The following is a 21,853-nucleotide window of genomic DNA, read 5'->3' as shown; positions in this document are numbered from 1 at the left end:
GAGTTGGTGAAACATCAGGCCCCAACTAGAATTTGGATCTGACACCAAAGTCCTACAATCATTCGCCAGTGGTTTTCAAACTGCTCCAGTGAACTGCAGGACCTCCCAAGCGAAAGAAACCAAGAAGACAGGTTCGAGCTTCCCTGTGTTTCTATCAGAACCAACCACCACTTACCTATCTGTACAAACTGTTGGAGTAATTCATACTGTGAGCTATGAAATGACTTCAGTCATTTCCATGGTTTGCTACACAGTATGCATTCCCTCTCCCTCCTTAGAGTATGACATCAGACCCCACCCCTTAGGAATGCTATCTCAGAACCTTTGGACAACAGCCACATATGAGTTACTAGCCTCAACTACTAGACTTCAACACATGCCAAACTCAAGAGTTTGATTAACACTGAGTATTTAAGGCCATGGCAGGGCTATACTCTCTTTGTGTCCTCCAAGAACTGTCGCAAGGAACACCATGTTACCTTGGAGCTATAAAGGTTTGCCTGACCACACAATACAATCCTCTAGCATCCAGGACTCCTGTGTTGCCCAGATCTCCAATGTGATGGCATGCAAGCTGGCATCTCCCAAGAACTGTAATGAAGCATTCTTTCCATGGAGGCCTGCTGCCATCCAATTCTCTCACTGTGTGGTTAACATGCCTGTCTACCGAGTGTATTCTGTAGTATTCTAACCATATCATTCTACCTCCTAAGTACTGTAAGCCTCAGAAGTTGTTCTTTGTATGGCAATAAACTGTAGGATTCACCAAATCAAACTTGATTGTCTCCTTATTTCCACCATATGCATTCACCTGAAGAAAAATTATTTTTGAAAGTTAAGCTTTTTAGTCTGAAGTTCAGTGTATCTCACTAAAACAGAAGCCAGCTTATGCCACTTCTTACAGCCTTTCATCAAGCTCTCACAAAACTAGAAATCTTAATTTCCTCATGTGCCAGCCAAGATTAAAATTCTGTCCCCCTGCATACAGACTCCTTGGAGGGCTCACTGAGATGAAATGAGAACCAGTATGAAGATAACGTTAGGCAAACTGTGCAGGACAACAGAAACAAGCAAGCGATGGCCCCTCAGCGAAGGGGAAGTTAATGCTGACTAAAGGAAACTCAAATGTAAAACAAAATTCTTTTAAGATTTATTTTGTTTGTAACTGTGTGTGTGTGTGTGTGTACACAATCATGTGTGTTCACATCGGGTGCAAGGGCCTGCAGAGGCCAGAAGAAGGTACTAGATAGTTACAGGCAGCTGTGAACACCTGGCACAGAGGCTGGGAAGCAAATCCCAGTGCTCTGGAAAAAATCAGTGTGTAATCTCAACCACTGAGACATCTCTTCAGCCCAAAAAGGTTTCTTTAAATTGTTTCTTTAATCAAAGTGAAAGTAATGAAATACAAGATGTGCCTACTTGAAAACTCATAAAATTTTAAACATAGCACATTTAAATTTAGAATTCAGATTCACTAATTATGAGACACATAGCCCTATATACTGTCTTAACCTCCCTGTGCCTTATTTCTGTACCTATTAAGTCTGAATGTCTGAATGACTCCTATAGGCTCTGGCACCATCATGCTCTCCATGAGTTAGTGCCTTCATCACATCACTCCTACCTGGCTACCAGCTATCCTGAGGTTAGAGCACATCTACTAGAACTAATGTGTGGGTTGGGGCTGGGGGACAGTCACAAAACAACAGAATTACTGAGTTCTTAGGTGTGTGTGATCTACATGACGCCAGGAAGCTTGTGAGAGCACTGGCTGCAGGTGCACTGTCCTAACAGTAAGAGACACACAGAGAAAGTTCTACTAATTCAATAAAGACATTTATTGGGTATTCTCAGAGCCTTCGAGGGCTACATAAAATGACAGATTTACATTTAATGCCCACTTGACCAAACTCATTAAATTTGTAAGAGGTGCTTTCTCACAGCAGATCAGATATCTTGCTTCTTGAGTATTAATTTTTCATAAAGCTCTGGCAAGCCAAAGGCGATGAAATCTGGCAAGTCTAGCCAAAGCTGTCCTGTTCCTCTTTGTCCAAATATATCAGGTTCTCATCACAAGGCTGTGGGTCATAACCTTTTAACCATCACCTAATGGCAGTGATAAAGTACCAACAGAAGTAGGAAGTATGTCCTTCAGAGGATAGCAAACACCAAGAATCTATTCCTAAATCAATGAATCGGCAAGACTTCATGGCAGAGGTAGCAACTAAAGTGAGACTTAGGGATGGGCTGAATTTAAACATCTGAAGTACCCCAACGGAGGGTCCTGGAATCCAAACCCATTCTAAAGAATGTATAACACCTTTCCCTTACCCAGCCCTCCAGTAAGGCTAGAATACAGAGAATCTTACATGAGAAAGAAGGGAAGAGGCTGGGACCAGTGCATGTCCTCAGCAGATACATGCTAAGCGGGGTAATAAAGACTCCAGTGAGATCAGAGCTCTGTTTTTGCTTAAATGCATAATTATAGAGAACATGCTACAACCGAATTCTATTGGCTCAAAAATTTGAAAACTAAAGCACTGTTGATGATTAAAACATTACTATATAGTGATATATACTACTATCTAGATGAGCCTCAAAGCATTATGCTCGGAGAGAGTCATACACAACAGATTATATACATCAAACAAGTCCATCAATAGGAAACATCCAGAAGAGAGCATCTGATAGTCAGAAAGCCTATGACAGCATTTGTCTTTTAGTCAACAACGGACTAAAAGAGAATCTGAGTGAATATAGGAGATAACAGAGGTATTAAAAAACTAGAGTATGGGGATAGGGCCATGACTCCACCAAAACTTACGAAAAGTTGTTGAATGAAAATGTTAATATTTGAAGAAGAACAATCTCCGAGACTGGCTGCGTGTTGTCGCCAACAGCAAAGAGACGAGCTGCGCTAAATATCTCAACAAAAAATATTTGAAGAAGAAAATGTTATATTGGACGAACTTCATGGTGTGGAAATTATATTTCAATAGAGCTTTAAAAAAGCAATTGCCACACATACATTTAAATAGATTCATATCCGATATGAATGAGGGGAAGACAGTATATAAGAAAGCAAATATAGTCATAATACTTTACCATTTGGCTATAAAAGTTTACAGTGCTAGCCAGGCAATGGTGGCACACGCCTTTAATCCCAGCACTTGGGAGACAGAGCCAGGCGGATCTCTGTGAGTTCGAGGCCAGCCTGGTCTACAGAGTAAGACCCAGGACAGGCACCAAAACTACACAGAGAAACCTTGTCTGAAAAAACCAAAAAAAAAAAAAAAAAAAATTACAGTGCTGATGATGTACCATGTAACCTATAACACAATGATAAATAGTGGCTTAACAAATAATGAATTTATTAGATGGAAGAAGGTATGCTTATAAAACATAATTCCTATCTTCAGCAGCAGAAAGCCAGAAGATATGAACAATCAATAAACAAGAAATGGCAGAATGCAAGTTATGCAGATCGATGACAGTAACAACAGAGAAAACCTCTTCCCCAGGAGAATGCAGCTTGTGAACTACCTGAGGGATGAGAGGCAAAAGCCTAGGCTGAGCTCCCTACGTAGTTGAGACGCTGCTGCATGTGTCTGCCTTTCCTCCACTAGAGGGTGTAAGGACAACACATGGGGGGGGGGGGGATTATGGACTTAAGAAACTTAAGAATCCATCATTTTAATCTAGCCTCTATCTGGGGGAGGGGCAGATATGGGGACTTGTGTGTACAGGTAGGACAGTGAATGCTCAAAGATATGGGCATCCTTCTATTTTTTTGTTTGTATTTGTGCTGGGGCTTATACCCAGGACCTATACATGCTAAGTGCTCTTTACATTCTCAGCCCCTAAGGTTGAATGAATTCTGAAGGGCAAGAATGATTGGAATAATGTTTTTCAAGAGTCACAGCTTATAATGCATTAGCAAGTGCAGGAAATAATTTCCATCAATCAACTGTTGACCACAATTGACAATTTTTTAATGGAACAGAATAAAATGGAAAAATCTTACAATACTTAAAACAAAGCAAGGATCAGTGTACACACAGCACTGGTAAAAACTAATGGGAGAGGGGGCAAGGTACGTACGCACGCACGCACGCATGCACTGGCTCAGGAGCTGAAAGGCACACCTCACACAGACCTGTGTCCATTTTTAAGCTGAGAGGCTCTGAGCTATGTAACGGAACTCTTCCCCACCTCCCCACCCAACATTCCTACCACCATGGGAAGCAGGGCAGCCAGCACTTCTTTGCCACAAGGCCCAATGACTATAAGAGATCCCTTTGCATTTGTCCTTACCTCTCAGTCAAAATAACTAAAATTCTGGGAAGTTCATCGTAAAAACAGGTCTGAGGGGCTAGAGAGGTAGCTCAGTGGTTAAGAGCACTAGTTGCTCTTACAGAGAATCTAGGTCAGTTCCCAGGACCCATACAGGGGCTTACAACCATCCTTAACTCCAGGGGATCTGACCCCCTCTTCTGACCTCAAGGGCACCAGACACACACATAGTGCCCATGCATACATACAGACAAAACACTCATAAAAATAAACAAATATGTAAGTCTAAAAAAATTTTTTAGGTGGTCTGAAATAAAGGTCATCACTTTGCGCCTGCTCTCAGCATTGAAGGAGCTGTGACTCCCTTGTACTTGACAACTTAAACATCAGCTCTGAAATTTTCACTTATTTCTGTGAATCACTGGTTTCTGTAAATCATATCCATACAGTCAAATGAACTTTAAAAACTGAAAGTTGTTCTTCAATCAAATCAAGAACCTGACAATAGAACAGTAATTTCCTCTAATTTTAAAGTAAAGAGATAAACTATAGGCCACCAGCCCTTTAAAGACAGACAAGAAGAAAACTTGACAGAAATACAACTTTGGGACATGAGTGCTTGGTTTTCTTTTCTTTAAAGCAGGAATAAAGCCCAATTTGGGAGAATTACTCTAAAAATCAAACACAAAGAGCTCTGTAAACCTAAGCCACAAAGCACTTTACAGACCTTAGTTTTGCTAATTTACTGATAGTTCCATTTCTACGGTGACTTCAACACCTAAACCTAAGCCAGTCTGCGTTCTTGTCTCAAATCCTGACTGTAACACCTCATTTCCGAACAGCTTAAGTGGGAGACACCAAGATGTGCCTGAATTAAAGCTCTGAAAGGGAGTGCAAGGGGATACTGCAGCATTAGCTTCCAATACCAGTTTAAAAATCCCCCACTACTGAGCATGTCTTAGATGGGCTGCTGTTCATCTGCACACATCTGCTTCTACCCTTACTCATGCCTGCACTGAGGTGACTCCAAAACAAAAGTCAACAGAGTAACTCCAGAAATACACAGAGCTCCAGACAGTAAAACCATCTCAGCTACAGCTGCTGGTAGTGTGCTTTTAATCAGCTCACGGGTTACACACACTAGCTCTGCATTTCCTAGTCAACATGCTTCCAGCCACCCTGCTTGCTAAACCCATTCACAATTCTGCGTTCCTCCTCTAAACCCTTCTCACAGCCCTTGGGCTACATGCAACCTGGCCACATAAATTTAAGTTCTTAGAGTATAGAGTAGATACTATATAAATCGATGAAATTGAAATTAACAGAGTTTCCCTGCAAACAGTTCACATTTGAAAGCTTTGAGAACATTTAATAAGACAGAAATTTTTGCTCAGTCAGATTAGATACAGGCAAGACAAATGTCAAGACTGAGAGAGAACAGGAAGGGACTTCCATGCCGTTAGCGCCTTGCTTCTCTTCAGAAAAGCACACCCACTGCCAAGTCTGGCAACACAACTGTGACCCCAGCTCTTTGCAGGCTAAGGCAGAAAGATCCCAAACTGGAGGTGAGTTTAGAACACACAAGGAAGCTGTCTCACAAAAACAAACAAAAGTTAACAGACACTGGACGTTTTGTGAAGCCAGATTATAAAACAATTTAGTAGCATTTCTATCAGTAGATCAATACGCACATAAAATGCCTTGACCTCCTACTGAAAGACTAAAGAGTAAACTCGTTTGTTTAAATTAAAGTATAATACTCTGAGTTAAAACAAAAGTTTAAAACTGCTCCTCACTTTAACCAAATGTTTAGTTAATCCTGGGTGGCCTGCTAGAAGAACTACAAGAACAAGCTGTTTAATCACAGCTAAGATGAGCCTTCATCCCATGCCACCCAGTTGGTCTGAGGCTGTATCGGTGTGATTGTCAGCATCTCTTTACACTTTCAAAAGTGCCCCAACTTGAACAACAGATTAATATAGTCACCTTAATAATAGCAGATACATAAAGTTGTGACACTCAGAAGTGACAAAGGACCACCAGCCTTAGGATTCCTCATGTACTTTCAAGGTTTCCTGACAGCCAATTCCAAATCAATAATCTTAGCAAATCAATGAGGTTTTTATAGAAAACTAAGCCCTCTTCTAATTGGATTACCATTCCTAAATCCCTCTGTACAAGAACTCATGCAATTATCTTCCCATTTAAAAATACAAGCCCATAAAGTCTCATTTTTACTATACCTGGGTACATTTATAAGCACATGCATGACAATTTATAGCTAGTTGTCCACCAGAATTAGATGCTAAGACCCTGCTGCTGAAACTGTACACTAGGCCGGAGGACATGGAGTGCTCAGGCTAGGGTTGAGAGGGAGCATCCTCTGCTGGCCAGCCTGCACAGTGCCAGGAGCTGCTGCTGCTCAGGTGCTGTGGAGACTGTCAAAGCTCTACTCAGCAATAGACAGTGCTGTAAGATGTGCCCACTGGTGTGCAGAGGCATGACTTTTATGAGGATAACCAATGAACCACATTCAGACTGGAATCAAATCTACTCTACAAGAAGGAATTCATTCCCGGGGTTATAAATCTAGTCAAAAGCCTATTGAGGGTGGTATGGAGTCGTAGGTTCTAGTAGAGACACTCTAACTGTTGTTTTTCCTGAATGGACCTGATATCAAGTTGCTACCTAAACAAATATGCTTATCCCTATAGATAAGTGCTGATGACAGCTTTGATCAGAGGAATCCCTCCCCTTTGGTCAGTGTTAACACATACATAACTGGTCAAAGTGCTGAGAGTAAGTGGTCATGTAGCATTCAGCCTTAATGAGACATCTATGTCATCCCCTCCAAGACATCACAAAAGAAGGTAGAAACAATGAAAGAACTAAGAATGGGGCAGAGCATTACAAAATGCTATCTTCTGAGTATGACATGTTTGTGGCACTCTTGAACTCACAGAAGCTGTAATTACCTGTACAAGATTGGGCCATCAACATTCATTATGGAGCAGGATGAAACTCAAGAGGTTCATCTATCCCTAAGAATGTTTCTTTTAGGGGAGGGGCCTTTTCCCCCCAGTGATATAGCAATGTTACTGTAAATAACCTCTCACCTTGTGCTTCTAAAAGCCGTCTTAATAAAACCCATTAAGTCACAGGTTAGAGGATAAAGCAGAAGAGGAGGGACGAACTGGGAAGAGGAAAGGGTCAGTAAAAACAATAAGAGGAGGACAAAAAATAGCAACAGGAGTATAAACATGATCAATATACTATATACATGCAAGAAAGTGTCATTTTAAAACTCATTATTATGCATAACCGGTATATGCTAATAAAAACATTTTTAAAAGGCAGTAGCTAAGACTCTTTTTAATAGAATTTATTTTTTATTTTATGTACATTGGTGTTTATCTCCATATATGTCTGTGTGAAGGTGTCAGAACCCCTGGAACTGGAGTTACAGACAGTTGTGAGCTGCCATGTCAGTGCTGAGAATTGAACCAGGGTCCTCTGGAAGGGCGGCCAGTGCTCTTAACCACTGAGCCATCTCTCCAGCCCCCAGTAGCTAAGATTCTAAACCACTAAATGGCATTACCAGCCTAAAATCCTGCATGGCTTTGATAAATACTTAGATGTTTGAGCTGATTCTACATCTGTGAAACTGGAACAATGTTTGCCTTCTCCACTTTTACAGAATGACCATACTGGCAAGTACCAATGTGGGTTTGGGCACTTTATGAATGAATGGACTACTGTCATTGCTCAGGAAAAAAGACTATGCCAACCTTGCTTAAGAAACCCAAAGTAAAAAAAAAAAAAAAAAAAAAAAAAAAAGAAACCCAAAGTAAGGCTAGGGAGATTGTTAAGAGCACTGGCTGCTCTTGCAGAGAACTTGGTTTGGTTCCCAGCACCCACAGGGGAGCTCACAACCATCCATAACTCCAGGTCCAGGGGATTAGAGCCCATTTCTAGCCTCCATGGACACCAGGCACACATACATGCGCATACATGCATGAAAAATCTTAAACCAACAGCAACAAAAATACCTTGCCAGGTGTAATGATACACACCTTTAATCCCAGCACTCAGGAGGCGGAGAGGCAGGCAGATCTCTGTGAGTTGCAAGCCAGCCTGGTCTACAAAGAGAGTTCCAGGACAGCCAGGGCTACATAGAAAACAAAACCCCACCAAGAAGGAAGACAACAAAATCTCTACCAGTAGACGAGTTCTACTCTGCTTTTCTTTCTTCCTAGGTTTTTAACATAACTATGTCTCATCGTGTGTAACATGATGAACGTGTTGCAGACACAGTGCAATGCTGGTCCGCTAAGTTGACACTGAACTGAAAGATCTCGACTAAACATCACAAAGTCTAGGAAATCTCTAAATGGAAGAAAAAATGTGAGTGAGTGAGTGAGTGAGTGAGTGAGTGAGTGAGTGAAAATCATCTTCTCCACTTTGAAGGGAAGGACCACAAGCACAAAAGAAGTGTAAGATCTGATTAAGTACTGACTGGAACTGCAGCCTCAGGGAAGGCATTTTACCTTTCCAAAGTGAACACTTGCCTGTTTATTTTAAGAGAAGTCTGAGGAGATGAAATGAGAATCTCTGATGACAGCATTCCACAACAATCAGAAGAGCATTAGATGCTGATGAAAGCCCTGGGTAGAAATAGTTCCTACATGTTTAGAGTGGAATCCCAAAAGAATAAGGAAAGCAAACAAAGGCTCACAATTAAAATTCACCCCACCACCCCACCTCCACCACAGCTCCTGGATTTGCTAAGACAAATTCACACTGGGGAGCTGTAAAGGTCACAAGTTCAGTTCCTGCCCAGCATAGCCTGCTCAGTGACCAGTGTTTCACACTGATAAATGCCTCCCAAATCTCAAAGCACCGAGTGAGAGTTCACAAGGTTAGGGGCATTAATTAGCAGCACTTATTTGGATTCTGTATTCATCAAATACAACAAGCAGCTACTCAATACTTGCCTATTTGCACTCTTCTAAGATCCCTAACTCAAAGACCCAGCCACAGTACAAAACAAAGCCCCCCAAAATAAACTGAAATAAACCTTTCACCAACAGACTGTGCCTCAAGTAAAATCAGCAGCTTTGCCCCACGGCAAACAGTCTGCACCAGCCTACAGACAGTAGCACAAGTAATGAGCACACAGTTACACAACAGCTCCATGCTGCAAAAGAAGAGAAATGAAGGACTGTGGGGCAGAGACGCTGCTGTATGAGCTTTAACAATTTCTCACTAAGTCCCTTTGCTTAGCTCATTGATCTGCAATCCCCACAGGAACACAAAACTGGACAGGATTCTTTCAGAGCCTTCAAATTCAGAAGTCTATTTCCCTGCAGGTACATCAATTAACCTATCTTCTGATCCCCAAATAGACAATATTTTATAAATAATGAACTATGTGTGTTACTGTTTAAGACTATATTAAGAGACTGGGCATGATCTCTCATGTTAGCACCGTGGATGAAGAACAAAAGACAATACAGAGAAAAATCCCTCCTTGTAAAGCAGCCCCTAACACTATCATTCCCTCTCTGCATGATGGAAGCACCTATAGTGATTTCTAACATTAGAACCACTAAGCCCAACCCGTGACCTGCTCAGTCAGAATCTGCAGGGCTCATCTCCAGGCACCAGCATTTTCTTCCTGATGTACGGCCAAGATATAGAACTATAGAAGGTCATAAATACCACAGCCAGTAGAAGCTCCAGGGCAGACCTACACTAAAAAGTAAAACATATACACACTCTACATTCTCTTTAGATTTTGGGGTCAGTGACCATATCTTTCAATAAAAGAGCTCATCTTCTATTTCAACAGTAAGGATTCCACTGGGAGATGAACCCTGAGAAGAACAACTCTTCCTCTGTCCTTCCTATCCTACCTGTGGGCACTCTTGACATCAACCTAGCAAAAATGCAAACACCGGGCAAATATTCTTTAATGCAGAAGGCAACCATGCAGGGGACCATTGATTATCCTAGCTGGTGAGATTTGCTTCAGCAACTCTGATGAGATTCAGTTACCTTCTAGAACAGGGAATTACTTAACCTTTCACTTAGCACTGACATTCCATGTGTTCCTTGGACAAGTGTAACCTGGGTGTCATTTTTTGGATAACCCTATAAAAAACCAAGAGTAAACCTTTGACAGTATCAGAAACTACCTTTTCAAACTTCCTTAAAAATGTCAATATCAGCCGGGCGGTGGTGGCACACACCTTTAATCCCAGCACTCGGGAGGCAGAGCCAGGTGGATCTCTGTGAGTTCAAGGCCAGCCTGGTCTACAAAGCGAGTTCCAGGAAAAGCGCAAAGCTACACAGAGAAACCCTGTCTTGAAAAACCAAAAAAAAGAAAAAAAGAAAAAGAAAAAGAAAAAAATGTCAATATCCTGCCAACAAGATGAAGTTAGTTCACAACATTTCTCTAAGGGATGGTCTTACGGGTCCTACCTTACCCCGTTCCAGTCTCTCATGTGCTCAAATATTTAAATATCAGAAAGACACTGAAGGTTTTACAAATCGGCTGCAGAGGCTGAGGGTTTACACACCGGCTGTACCGAGGCTGGGGGTTTACACACCGGCTGTACCGAGGCTGGGGGTTTACACACCGGCTGTACCGAGGCTGAGGGTTTACACACCGGCTGTACCGAGGCTGAGGGTTTACACACCGGCTGTACCGAGGCTGAGGGTTTACACACCGGCTGTACCGAGGCTGAGGGTTTACACACCGGCTGTACCAAGGCTGTCTTATAGAAAGCACTTCAGCCCAGGCTGCCATAGAGGTTGTAACCAACAAACCAACAACGAGGGCAACAGAAACTGCTTTCTCTCAAGTAAGGCTTCCCTTATTAAAACCCACCCAACTAAGAACACTCCAGGGAGAAGAATGGAATTGTCTTGCTGCAGATTATTGCAAAGATTCAAGTAATCTGTGAACAGAAGCCAAATGATAGAAAATAAAAAGACAAGTCCAGTATTAAGAAGTAGGAGGTATCAGGAAAACCAGGCCAAAAAAATTACATAGCCTAGAGATCAAAAGCAGGTATTATGGCTAAGAGATTGTTCCTCCTATAAGACCCATAATTTAAATAACATGATTACAATAACTTTAGGATTAAGAAATGTATTTAACTCATAACCTCTAAAAGCAAATTCATTGGTGAAACAAACTATATTACCTTCCAAAATAAGTAATTTCAGTAAAAGCCACCATTTTTCTCTTAACACATCCTTTCAAAACACACGTAACAGAATTAGACATAGCAGACACCCACCTGGCTGTCCCGTGCTGGGAATCCATGATAACCCGGGGTCAGCGGCTCGTTCTAAGACAGAGAAAAATAATAATCAAACTCTAAGAGAAAAGAAAATGTTAAGAATCAAAATCAAACATTTTTCAATTTTTCATTTTTCAAACATTATTCAAACTAATCAAATATGAATTTCTGCCCAAGTTACGAAAATTGGCCATTTCAGTACTCTACCTGCCTACTACACACACTCCCCAGTTAAGCCTTACAATGTCATATATACACACACACTACAGACAAATCCTAGTTTCCCTTTTTGTGAAGATAAACTGTTTCCTTCATGGTGTACCTCAAGCAGAGTACTACTGAGAAGACATAGGGAGAATTATTCCTAACTTCATTCACCCCTGGAGTTGGAGCAGACCCAGAAGCTGACAGTAGGAGAAACAGAGTTCCACGCATTTCCATGTGTACTCACCCTGTCGAGAAATGCTTTCTAACCTGGAAAGTTTCAGTTCATCCTATCAGTTCTTTTAAACACAGATAACTTCCACTTCGCTCACAATTTTTAGTAATTTCTTCCCATACAGTGTTTGTCTGATTTCCTAAACATCTCCATTGTTTCTTAGAGACATTATGGCTGAAATAGATTTTTCACAAAATAAAATTTTTTTAATTATTGGAGCTGGTCAGGTGTCTCAGCAGGTAAGGGCACATGCCACCAAGCCTGATGACCTGAGTTCCACAGAATGGAAGCAGAGAATTGACTCCTGTAAGCATCTCACCCCCAAAAAATAAATCTAAAAATAAAACTGTTGAAAAATTAGAAGAAAAGAAAGAAAGAAAGAAGGAAGGAAGGAAGGAAGGAAGGAAGGAAGGAAGGAAGGAAAGAAAGAAAGAAAGAAAGAAAGAAAGAAAGAAAGAAAGAAAGAAAGAAAGAAAGAAAGAAATTAATTCCACTTCGCTTTAAGGCTTCCGTACCACACTTAATCATCTGTGGACTGAAGTGAGACCTAGCGTGCATATATGTTAGTATTACTTAAATTACTTGCACAGTTCACTTCCCATGTTACTATTTTAATTTCTTCCTTTAAAAAATTCTTCATATTTAATGTGTCTCATCTTCACACCAAACAATTAAATCAAGATCCATAAGGACAGAGGTGCTAGCCAACTAAAGTTATGCACCTAATTCAGTCCCACAACCCATGGCCTAAGCATCTACTTACTTAGGGCTCGCTGGACCCACTTGATCATTCAAGCAACAGACACTGAATACTGAAAATTCCAGAGTAATGTTAAATGACTGAAGACATGAGAAAGTTGAGTAAAACGATATCCTTGCATCCCAGGAAACTTTAGGAGGAAACAGTGTATACACAAAGGAGTAATGACAGCCTATAATTTCTTTTAGTTTCTAAGAACTCAATGCAGCTACTTAAAGAGCCCCCATGCTCTTCCAAGCACTTGGATTTTCATTCATCTGAAGAGAAGAAGCAAGAATTTTCCCTGATGGGGCTTCATGGGAAGAGAATAAATTTTCCACTTAATGGCAGAGACATTAAAGATGTAATTACATTCAAAAGCATCGATATTTATGCATATACTATAGTCAAAGTATGCGCTCACTTCAAAAATATGAGGCAGAGTCAACTTAAGCTTATACAAGACCACTGTATCTTGTCCATCACACTCTGTTCTCTCCCAAGATCTAGCACAATGACTAACACATGGTAGACACCTAAAACAATATTGAAGCAAAGAGATAGAATTGGTGTTACACAAGCTAAGAATTCTAATCTAAGTTATTTTCTGTACCTAAATTTCTGTTGGACACTTAAATATCTGTAGTCTCAAAACAAAACAAAACAACATTATAGATAAAAAATTATAGATATCAAAAAACAAAAATCTTGAAGGAAAAGAGCTGAAGAGCAGGATCTCGAAGTTGACTACAAAGCTCTAACAATCAGGACAATGGGACACTGGCATGTCTGTTTCTGCCTAAGGATGAACTATCCTCTCCCCACATCCATTTCTTTGTGTGTACGTGTGTGCTGCTGGGAAGTTAATTCAGGGCCTTAGATGTACTAGACACACACTCTACCTCTGAGCTATGTCCTCAGCCCTTTTATATTTATTTAAATAAAAGCCTTTGGATGGGATGAAAACTAGATATATAGTCAATAAAGTATAACTGAGAATTGAGCAAATAAAAAAAAGCCTCACAATTATAACCAACTAATGTTTTTAAAGGATGCCAAGAAAGCCAAAGGCAGGAAGACCAGTCTTTTTAAGAAAAACTTTGATAAGACGAGTGGATAGCCCCCATGCCAAAGAAATTAAAGCTCTGTGCTACATATTAAATTAACTCCAGATAGACTGGCCTGAAACTGAAACTTAAAAAGGAAATCTTCAGTACCTCTGGATAAACAGCACTTTCTCCACTACACCACCAAAAGCATGGAAGATCAGAAAGTGAGGCCAATTAAACACCATTAAAAGTTACAACATTTGTCCTTCAAAGACCACCAGGAAAAAAGGTAATCTACACAATGGAGAATATTTGCAAGTCACAGTTGCAAAGGAAAAGTGTACAAAGTATAGACAGCACTCTTACAACTCAACAATGAAAGAAAAGATAACTTTAAGAATAAATAAGAGTTTGAACAGTCAGTTCTCCTAAAGATATGCAGATGGCAGGTAAGAAAAGTGCATGCAAGGAGGCTCAGTCTCATGAGCCACTGACACAGCCCAACCATAGACAACACACTGTGGGGTAGTTCCAATCAAGACTTGACAACACCAAGTGTCGAGGATGGAAAAAAAATCAAGATTCTGTACACCACTGGTGAAAATGGAAAGTAGCAAGTCATCTTATAACTTGCAGTCCCCCAAAAGTTTAAACACAGGCTAGAGAGATGGAGAGATAACTCTGTGGTTACGAACACAGACTGCTCTTGTAAAGGACCTGAGCTTCATTCCCAGCACCTAAGTCAGAAGCTCATAACTGCCTATAACTCCAGCTTTGATGATACCTGTAGCACCTGTGGGCCCCTGCACTCACATGTACATACTCACCACAGACAGACAGACAGACAGAGACACAAACAGACAGACAGACAGACAGACAGACAGACACACACACACACACACACACACACACACACACACGAAAAAATAAAATAAGAAAAAGTTAAACAAGCTGTTACCGCAGGAATCAGAAATTCCATAACAGGGAATACAGACAAGGAAACAAAAACACATGTCCAATCAGACTGGGACATAAGTGTTCAGAGTAGCTTAATTCCAATGGACCCAGAGAGCAAAACAGTGAACAACAGAATAATTAAAGAAATGAGATACTAAGTGTGGATGAATCTTGAAAACAGCATAGTAAGTAAAAAAATGCCAAAGAGAAAATGGCCACAAATGTCACCATTCTAGTTACAGAAAATGTCCAAACCTGACAAATCCATAGTAACAGAAAATAGATGAGTGGTTTCAGAGGCAACAGGGTACAAATCAGCAATAACACTAATAGGCTTTATTTGGGGGTGATGAAACTGCTCAGAATTGGGTATTGGTGATAGATGTACAGCTCAGTCATTATACTGGTGAAAAAACACCAATCCTTTGAAAAGGTGAAATTAATAGTGTAGGAACACCTCAGTCAATCTCTTACTTTAAAATAATAATAGTTAGGGGCCAGCAAGATGGCTCAATTGGTAAGAGTGCCTGCCACCAAGCCTGAAGACCTGACTGAGTTCAGACCCACAGCCTAGGAGGCGAGACCTGACTCCCGGCAGTTGTCCTCTGACCTCACACATGCACTGTGGCATGTATTTGTTTGCACATACAAAATGTATGTACATGTCTACACACATAGATTTTTAAAATTAAAAGATGAGAAAATAAAAACAGTAACAGTTAAAAGCAATGTTGCCTCTCCCTCACACTAGCAATTACAGGAGAGATATATAACTTAAATTACTCATAAAAGGGGAGAGAGAAGGGGGCAGGGCAGGATACGGCAGGGTAGGACAGAAGACGACAAGATAGGAGAGGACAGAGAACATGGCTCCTGAAATCCACACGCACTTTACTTGTTCTGAATCCGCAGATTTATCTCCACACCATTCCCTAACAGTGATGATGACAAAGAAAGCACTCAGATCATGGGCAGTCTCTGCAGTATAACTTCAGGATGGGGAGAAGAGGAAGAGAACAAAGCAAAGAGGAGATGACACAGGAATGTGTCAGGGTGTACGTACTTCCTATCTTTGGGAGAACTGCTGACCTTAGCCTGCAGAACCCAGTACTCCAGGGACCTGTTCTACCCATTCTGCAGGTTCTCATCTCAAGGACCATTCCATATGACCCTTTAACTATAAAAATTTCAACAATTTCTCAAAAAGGTTATATGACTAAGAAAGTAGTCAAAGCTGCATAGCTTGGTCTCTTAATAAGGCTCCTAGCAGTGAGGTCAGGACCTGTCCCTGGCGCTTAGTTGGCTTCTGGAAACCTGTTCCCCATGCTGGATTACCTCACCCAGCATTGACACAAAGGAAGGAGCTCGGTCCTGCCTCAACTTGATGTACCATGCTATGTTCAAGCCCATGGGAGGCATACCCCTTTCTGAATAAAGCTGGAGGAGGAGTGGATGGGGAGCAGGGTAGATGGGAAGCGGGGGAGGGATGGGAAGCGGGGGAGGGGAAACTGCGGTCAGTATGTAAAATCAACAACAACAAAATGTTATTTAAATAAAATAAAAAAAGAAAGTAGTCAAAAAGTCCAAGTGCTTACTAACAAGGACCCATTCCCCCTCCAAACAACATATACATCCTGTGTCCTGACATCCTAGAAATCAACAACACAGAAAACTCTGTTAAAAAAAAAAAAAAGAGAGAGAGAGAGAGAAAGAGAAAGAGAGATCATGATCCTGGAAGCCAGTATCGTCAAAAACACCAGAAGCAAAGACTGAACAACATCACTGTCCGTTGTACAACAAGGCCAAGGTTACTGGGTACTCTTCTGGGAGTTGGAGAGCCATGCCTCAGAGTAGTCCAAACTAAATGAAAAAGTATGGCTTTCCTTTTCAATTTTACTGTATAGACACCCGTCTCTCTGCATTAACTTCTTATGGCTTTGGATTTTCTTAATACGGATCTTTGCGGTATGTATTTTCTAGCAACTTGCTCAATACTGTGAGACTCATTTCCACAGCACTAATTCCACTCATTCTGAATTCTGCTCTATTAGTACTGTATCCTTATAAATGCCAACAGGTATTACCATCCTACTTTCTTGCTGATGAATACTGAAATTCCTCTTGGTTATACTGTGTTTACTAACCACACAGCCTGTGGGCATCCTTTTAGAGTTGAGACACTACTTCCCATTCATGCATGCAACAAGAAGTAAAATGAGACTATTACAACTGTCAAGAAGATGCACAAACAGGGATCATCATGCCTGAGGTAGGAAATAAGTAGGCAGAGGCCACTGGCAGGCAATGGGACAAAATTACCTAGTAGAGCCCCATCATTCTCTCTACTCTAGAGAATCACCAGTACATGTGCTCAGGAAGCATGTGTGCAGATTGTCAGTGTTGTCGGTCACAGTACAAACCTAAGAGGAACTTCAGTTTCCCTCAACATCCTATGTGCACATTTAAAAATCAAGGAAAATCTCTAAGAATGATCTAAAAGCATATAATCTGGCTGGCATGGCATGCGCTTCATTCACTTAGGATATCTTACTGGCCCAATGTTGAGTTTTTAATCAGTACAAACCAACAAGGGGTGGAATTATAAAGAAAGTTAAAAGCTTAGATAGAAACTAGGTATATAAAAGCAGGGCATGGTCACATGAACCTATATAACCCCAGCACTGATGAAATGGGGCAGGAGGACCAAGAATTCAAGTCCATCCTTGGTGACAGTGACCCAAGCCAGTCCAGGATACATGAGATTCTGTCTCAAAAACCCATAATAAGATAACTAATTAAATATATACACATATAAGAAGTATAAACACGCCAGGCGATGGTGGCACATGCCTTTAATCCCAGCACTTGGGAGGTAGAGGCAGGCAGATCTCTGTGAGTTCAAGGCCAGCCTGGTCTACAAATCGAGCTTTAAGACAGCCAGGACTGTTACACAGAGAAACCCTGCCTCAAAACCCCCCCCCAAAAAGGAGGAGGAGGAGGGAGAGGAGGAGGAGGAGGAGGAGGAGGAGGAGGAGGAGGAGGAGGAGGAGGAGGAGGAGGAGAAGGAGAACACTACCACAGAAATGTTTCTTAGCTACAGAGGTCAGCAATTAAACCTGTGTGGACATGTGAAAAGGCAACAAAAAGTCCCTACGTAACTGCCAAGTAGAGCAAAACCACAATGGATGCTGAGTGTGCTGGTGGACACTGAGAAGTGACACAGCAAGATAAATGCTACCTGCTTCCCTACCTTCCCTGACACACCTATGTGTGGAAGACCCAGCTGAGCAGAAGAACCTTCCCTATGGAGCAAGAATGAACCTGGCAACAGCTGTGTGACAATCCAGGGACCAGTGTCCTTGGTTCTGACGGTGCAGTCCTGATGATTAAGGTAACGTGGGTAGAGCTGTTTAGAACCACAGGGCTTTTTTTTGAAAGAGGGAGGGGTACAATAGCCTAATACCCCTAGTTTTTTATTAGAACAATCAATCAATCAATCAGTCTGACAGACTGGTGCATGCTGAACGACAATAGTATGTTTTTTTTTTTTTGCAGTAGTGGTCAGTTTCTGCCCTCATTCCAAAGATGGGGGACTCAGCCTAGGGCCCCATGCATGCCAAGCAAGAGCTCTACCATACTCTGTTCTTGACACGATAATTTTTAAAGCCACTCTTTAAAAACTGCTTTGTGAAAATTATCAATGTCATCTCTGAATTAGCTAATATATGTACAAAAACACCAGCAAATATAAAAAAAAAAAACCACCTTTATCAAAAATACTACATGGGAGGTAGGTAAAACAACTCTAAGTACAACTAGGGGATGCTAAGAACACTTACCAGTGCTGAGCATCAAAGGTCCTGCTTCTGGTTCACAATTACAGTTGTGAGGCAGACCCCAAGCAGCAGTCCATACAGCACTAAAGCTAAGTCTCCCAGGAGCCTAGGGGGACACCACACTGCCCATCCTCCTACCTTATGTACATATCATGCTGTACCAATCTAAAGCTTTATCATGAAAGCATGTCATCCTGGCCAGTACCACTAATGAAGGCTGGTTGGGAATAGAAGCAGAAATAATATACGATGAAATAAGCTAATCAATGAAAAAAGTTCAAGAACTATCCCACTGTTAGGGCTCAAGTTGTCCAGATATCCAGAAATGAGCACACACTGGACTATAGGAGGATTTCTAGTGGTTAGAGAAAAGCTAGCTTTCCTCAGGAACTTGTGAAACTGGTTCCCAGCTACCAAAAGGAGTCATTTCCCTTACTGCTGGAAGGGATGCATGGTTCCCCTGACTTATACCTGTGGCTGCATACCAAAGCCTATTCCAAAGTTCTCAGTCCCTAATCACAAGTAGTTGTTATACATTTCAAAGCCCCCACTCAGCTACCCTGTCCCTTCCCTCCCAACAACTACTCCCTGTCCTTATAATCCCCTATTCTCTACTATCCTGCACTCTCTCTCTCTCTCTCTTATTCTCTCTCTACTATCCTGCACTCTCTCTCTCTTATTCTCTCTCTACTATCCTGCACTCTCTCTCTCTCTTATTCTCTCTCTACTATCCTGCACTCTCTCTCTCTCTTATTCTCTCTCTACTATCCTGCACTCTCTCTCTCTTATTCTCTCTCTACTATCCTGCACTCTCTCTCTCTCTCTTATTCTCTCTCTACTATCCTGCACTCTCTCTCTCATTCTCTCTCTACTATCCTGCACTCTCTCTCTCTCTCATTCTCTCTCTACTATCCTGCACACTCTCTCTCTCTTATTCTCTCTCTACTATCCTGCACTCTCTCTCTCTTATTCTCTCTCTACTATCCTGCACTCTCTCTCTCTTATTCTCTCTCTACTATCCTGCACTCTCTCTCTCTTATTCTCTCTCTCTACTATCCTGCACTCTCTCTCTTATTCTCTCTCTCCTATCCTGCACTCTCTCTCTTATTCTCTCTCTCTCTCTACTATCCTGCACTCTCTCTCTTATTCTCTCTCTCTCTCTACTATCCTGCACTCTCTCTCTTATTCTCTCTCTCTACTACCCTGCACTCTCTCTCTTATTCTCTCTCTCCTATCCTGCACTCTCTCTCTCTTACTCTCTATCTCTGGCTATACCCACTAGTCTCCTCTGCTCTCCCACTTCCCTAGCACTGGCCATGTCCAGTCTGATTCCCTTACTCTCTTCTCTGGACTCTTCCAGAGGCCTCCAGCTCTTCCTTCCCTCCTTCCCTCCCTCCCCACTTTCTTCCTCCCTCCCTCTCTCATATCTACAACAAAACTTACCCAAATGGAGTGGTCATGTCAGCAATTTCCTTACTGGCCCCTCCCTGACACATCTGGTGCCAAAACCCAGGAGAGGCATAAATGGACACAGTTTAACATTACTGCTTTTTATTTTTGTATCTAACAAAATCAAACCAATTTCACAAAATGGAAGAGGAAGGATACTATGAATAAAATAAAATCTGTGCCTCAGGAGAAGAAAGGAAACAAAGGAAGGTAGGAACTGACCTCTTCTCTACCAACCTCAAACTCTGACTGTCCCATGACTTAATCTCTCTTTGAAATGAATTTATTGACTTGCATACATTTGGAACAATGGAAGGAGAAATGATTTTTGCCACATGGACTGGGGGCAATTCTTTGGGATATTTCATTACCTTGTTCACTGCAAGTTGCTCTTTTTCAAGTATTGGCTCTAGTTTAAACAGAGAAAGAAGTAAATACCATAGGCACTGAACATGAGCCTAAGCTGCACATGAATCCCAGCAACCAACACCTCTAACTCAAGAAGAGAGGCTGCTAAGCAATCATGGTATCACTCTGCTTCCAAACCACAGGGTTCAAAGTACTTAGAGATAAGATGAAGGCTCTAAGGGTGTAGACCTGGTAGGTCTAGCAATGCTCCCAGTTCAATGTTCAATTGCTAACTGCTAAAGCCATTACACTATGAGCTTTCTTGACATTACAAAATACAGCTCACTGCAGCTCCTGGTCACAATGGATGACAGTTCTTTGTTACACTTACACACACCCTGATCTTGCTGATTTTACTACTTGTTTGCTTTAATTAGAAATACCCAGGACTAGAGAGATGGCTCAGAGGTTAAGAACACTGGCTGCTCTTCCAGAGGTCCTGAGTTCAATTCCCAGCACCCACATGGTGGCTCACAACCATCTATAAGAAGATCTGGTGCCCTCTTCTGGTATCTACGTACACATGCAGGCAGAATACAGTATATATTAAATAAATCTTTAAAAAAAAAAAAAAAAGACATGCACTACTACCACCACTGCCCAGCACTCAGGAGGCAGAACCAATTGGATCTCTGTGAGTTCAAGGCCAGCCTGGTCTACAGAGCGAGATCCAGGACAGGCATCAAAACTACACAGAGAAACCCTGTCCAAAAGAAAAGAAAAGAAAAGAAAAGAAAAGAAAAGAAAAGAAGAAAAGGAGAAGAGAAGAGAAAAGAAAAGAAAAAAAAGAAAGAAAGAAAAGAAAAGAAAGAAATACCCATGGTTGAAATGCATCTTACACCAAACCTGAAAGGAGACTGTATTGATTCCTCATAGCCCATCTTTTCAGTAAGCCATGAGATCTAAAATATGAATCAACCTCTCTCTTTAGAGATGAGTAGGCAAAGAGTTTGAGAGATGTTCTCTATTCTGCCTTTCAAACAGACAGTGCCAAGTAAAAGGGAAATTAGAATTCTCTGCTCTCAAATCCTCCTGACCATTGACCTTACACATCCAACTCCTGTCTCCATGCATCAGGGAAGGTGTGGGCTTTGGGAGTCAGGAAGATACATTTTCAAATACTGGATATATTGCTTTCTAACTGCCTGATGCTAGCAAGGAACCACACATCAGTTTCTCAATGATGTAAGAGAGAATGTCTACCTCGCACAGCAGTGATGGCTAGGTAACACAGGACAAGCTTACCTGGCACAGAATTTAACACAAGAGATGCTCAAAAGAATGGCCTCCCTGTTGCAGTTTCTACAGCTGAAGAATGACTCAAAAGAGAAATTATATGACAAGTGAACATGCACTCCACAACTTACCACGTC

The 21,853-nt window shown here is 41.4% G+C and overlaps 1 protein-coding gene across 22 annotated transcripts in view; it reads right to left on the bottom strand.

The window, feature by feature from the left end:
• The window catches only part of Rbfox2 (RNA binding fox-1 homolog 2), a 247,547-nt gene that overhangs the window by 153,535 nt on the left and 72,159 nt on the right, over positions 1–21,853 (bottom strand). For all 22 annotated transcript variants that reach the window (XM_059247129.1, XM_059247134.1, XM_059247133.1 and 19 more), the window contains exon 2: positions 11,601–11,651. In XM_059247129.1, coding sequence (XP_059103112.1) covers positions 11,601–11,651 — 51 coding nt within the window. The remainder of the gene's footprint in view (positions 1–11,600; positions 11,652–21,853) is intronic.

The sequence above is a fragment of the Peromyscus eremicus genome, chromosome 20 (assembly GCF_949786415.1).
Source record: "Peromyscus eremicus chromosome 20, PerEre_H2_v1, whole genome shotgun sequence".
NCBI classification, from domain to species: domain Eukaryota; kingdom Metazoa; phylum Chordata; class Mammalia; order Rodentia; family Cricetidae; genus Peromyscus; species Peromyscus eremicus.
Note: the sequence above shows the minus strand (reverse complement) of the source record. Positions and strands in the feature narration are given on the sequence as shown.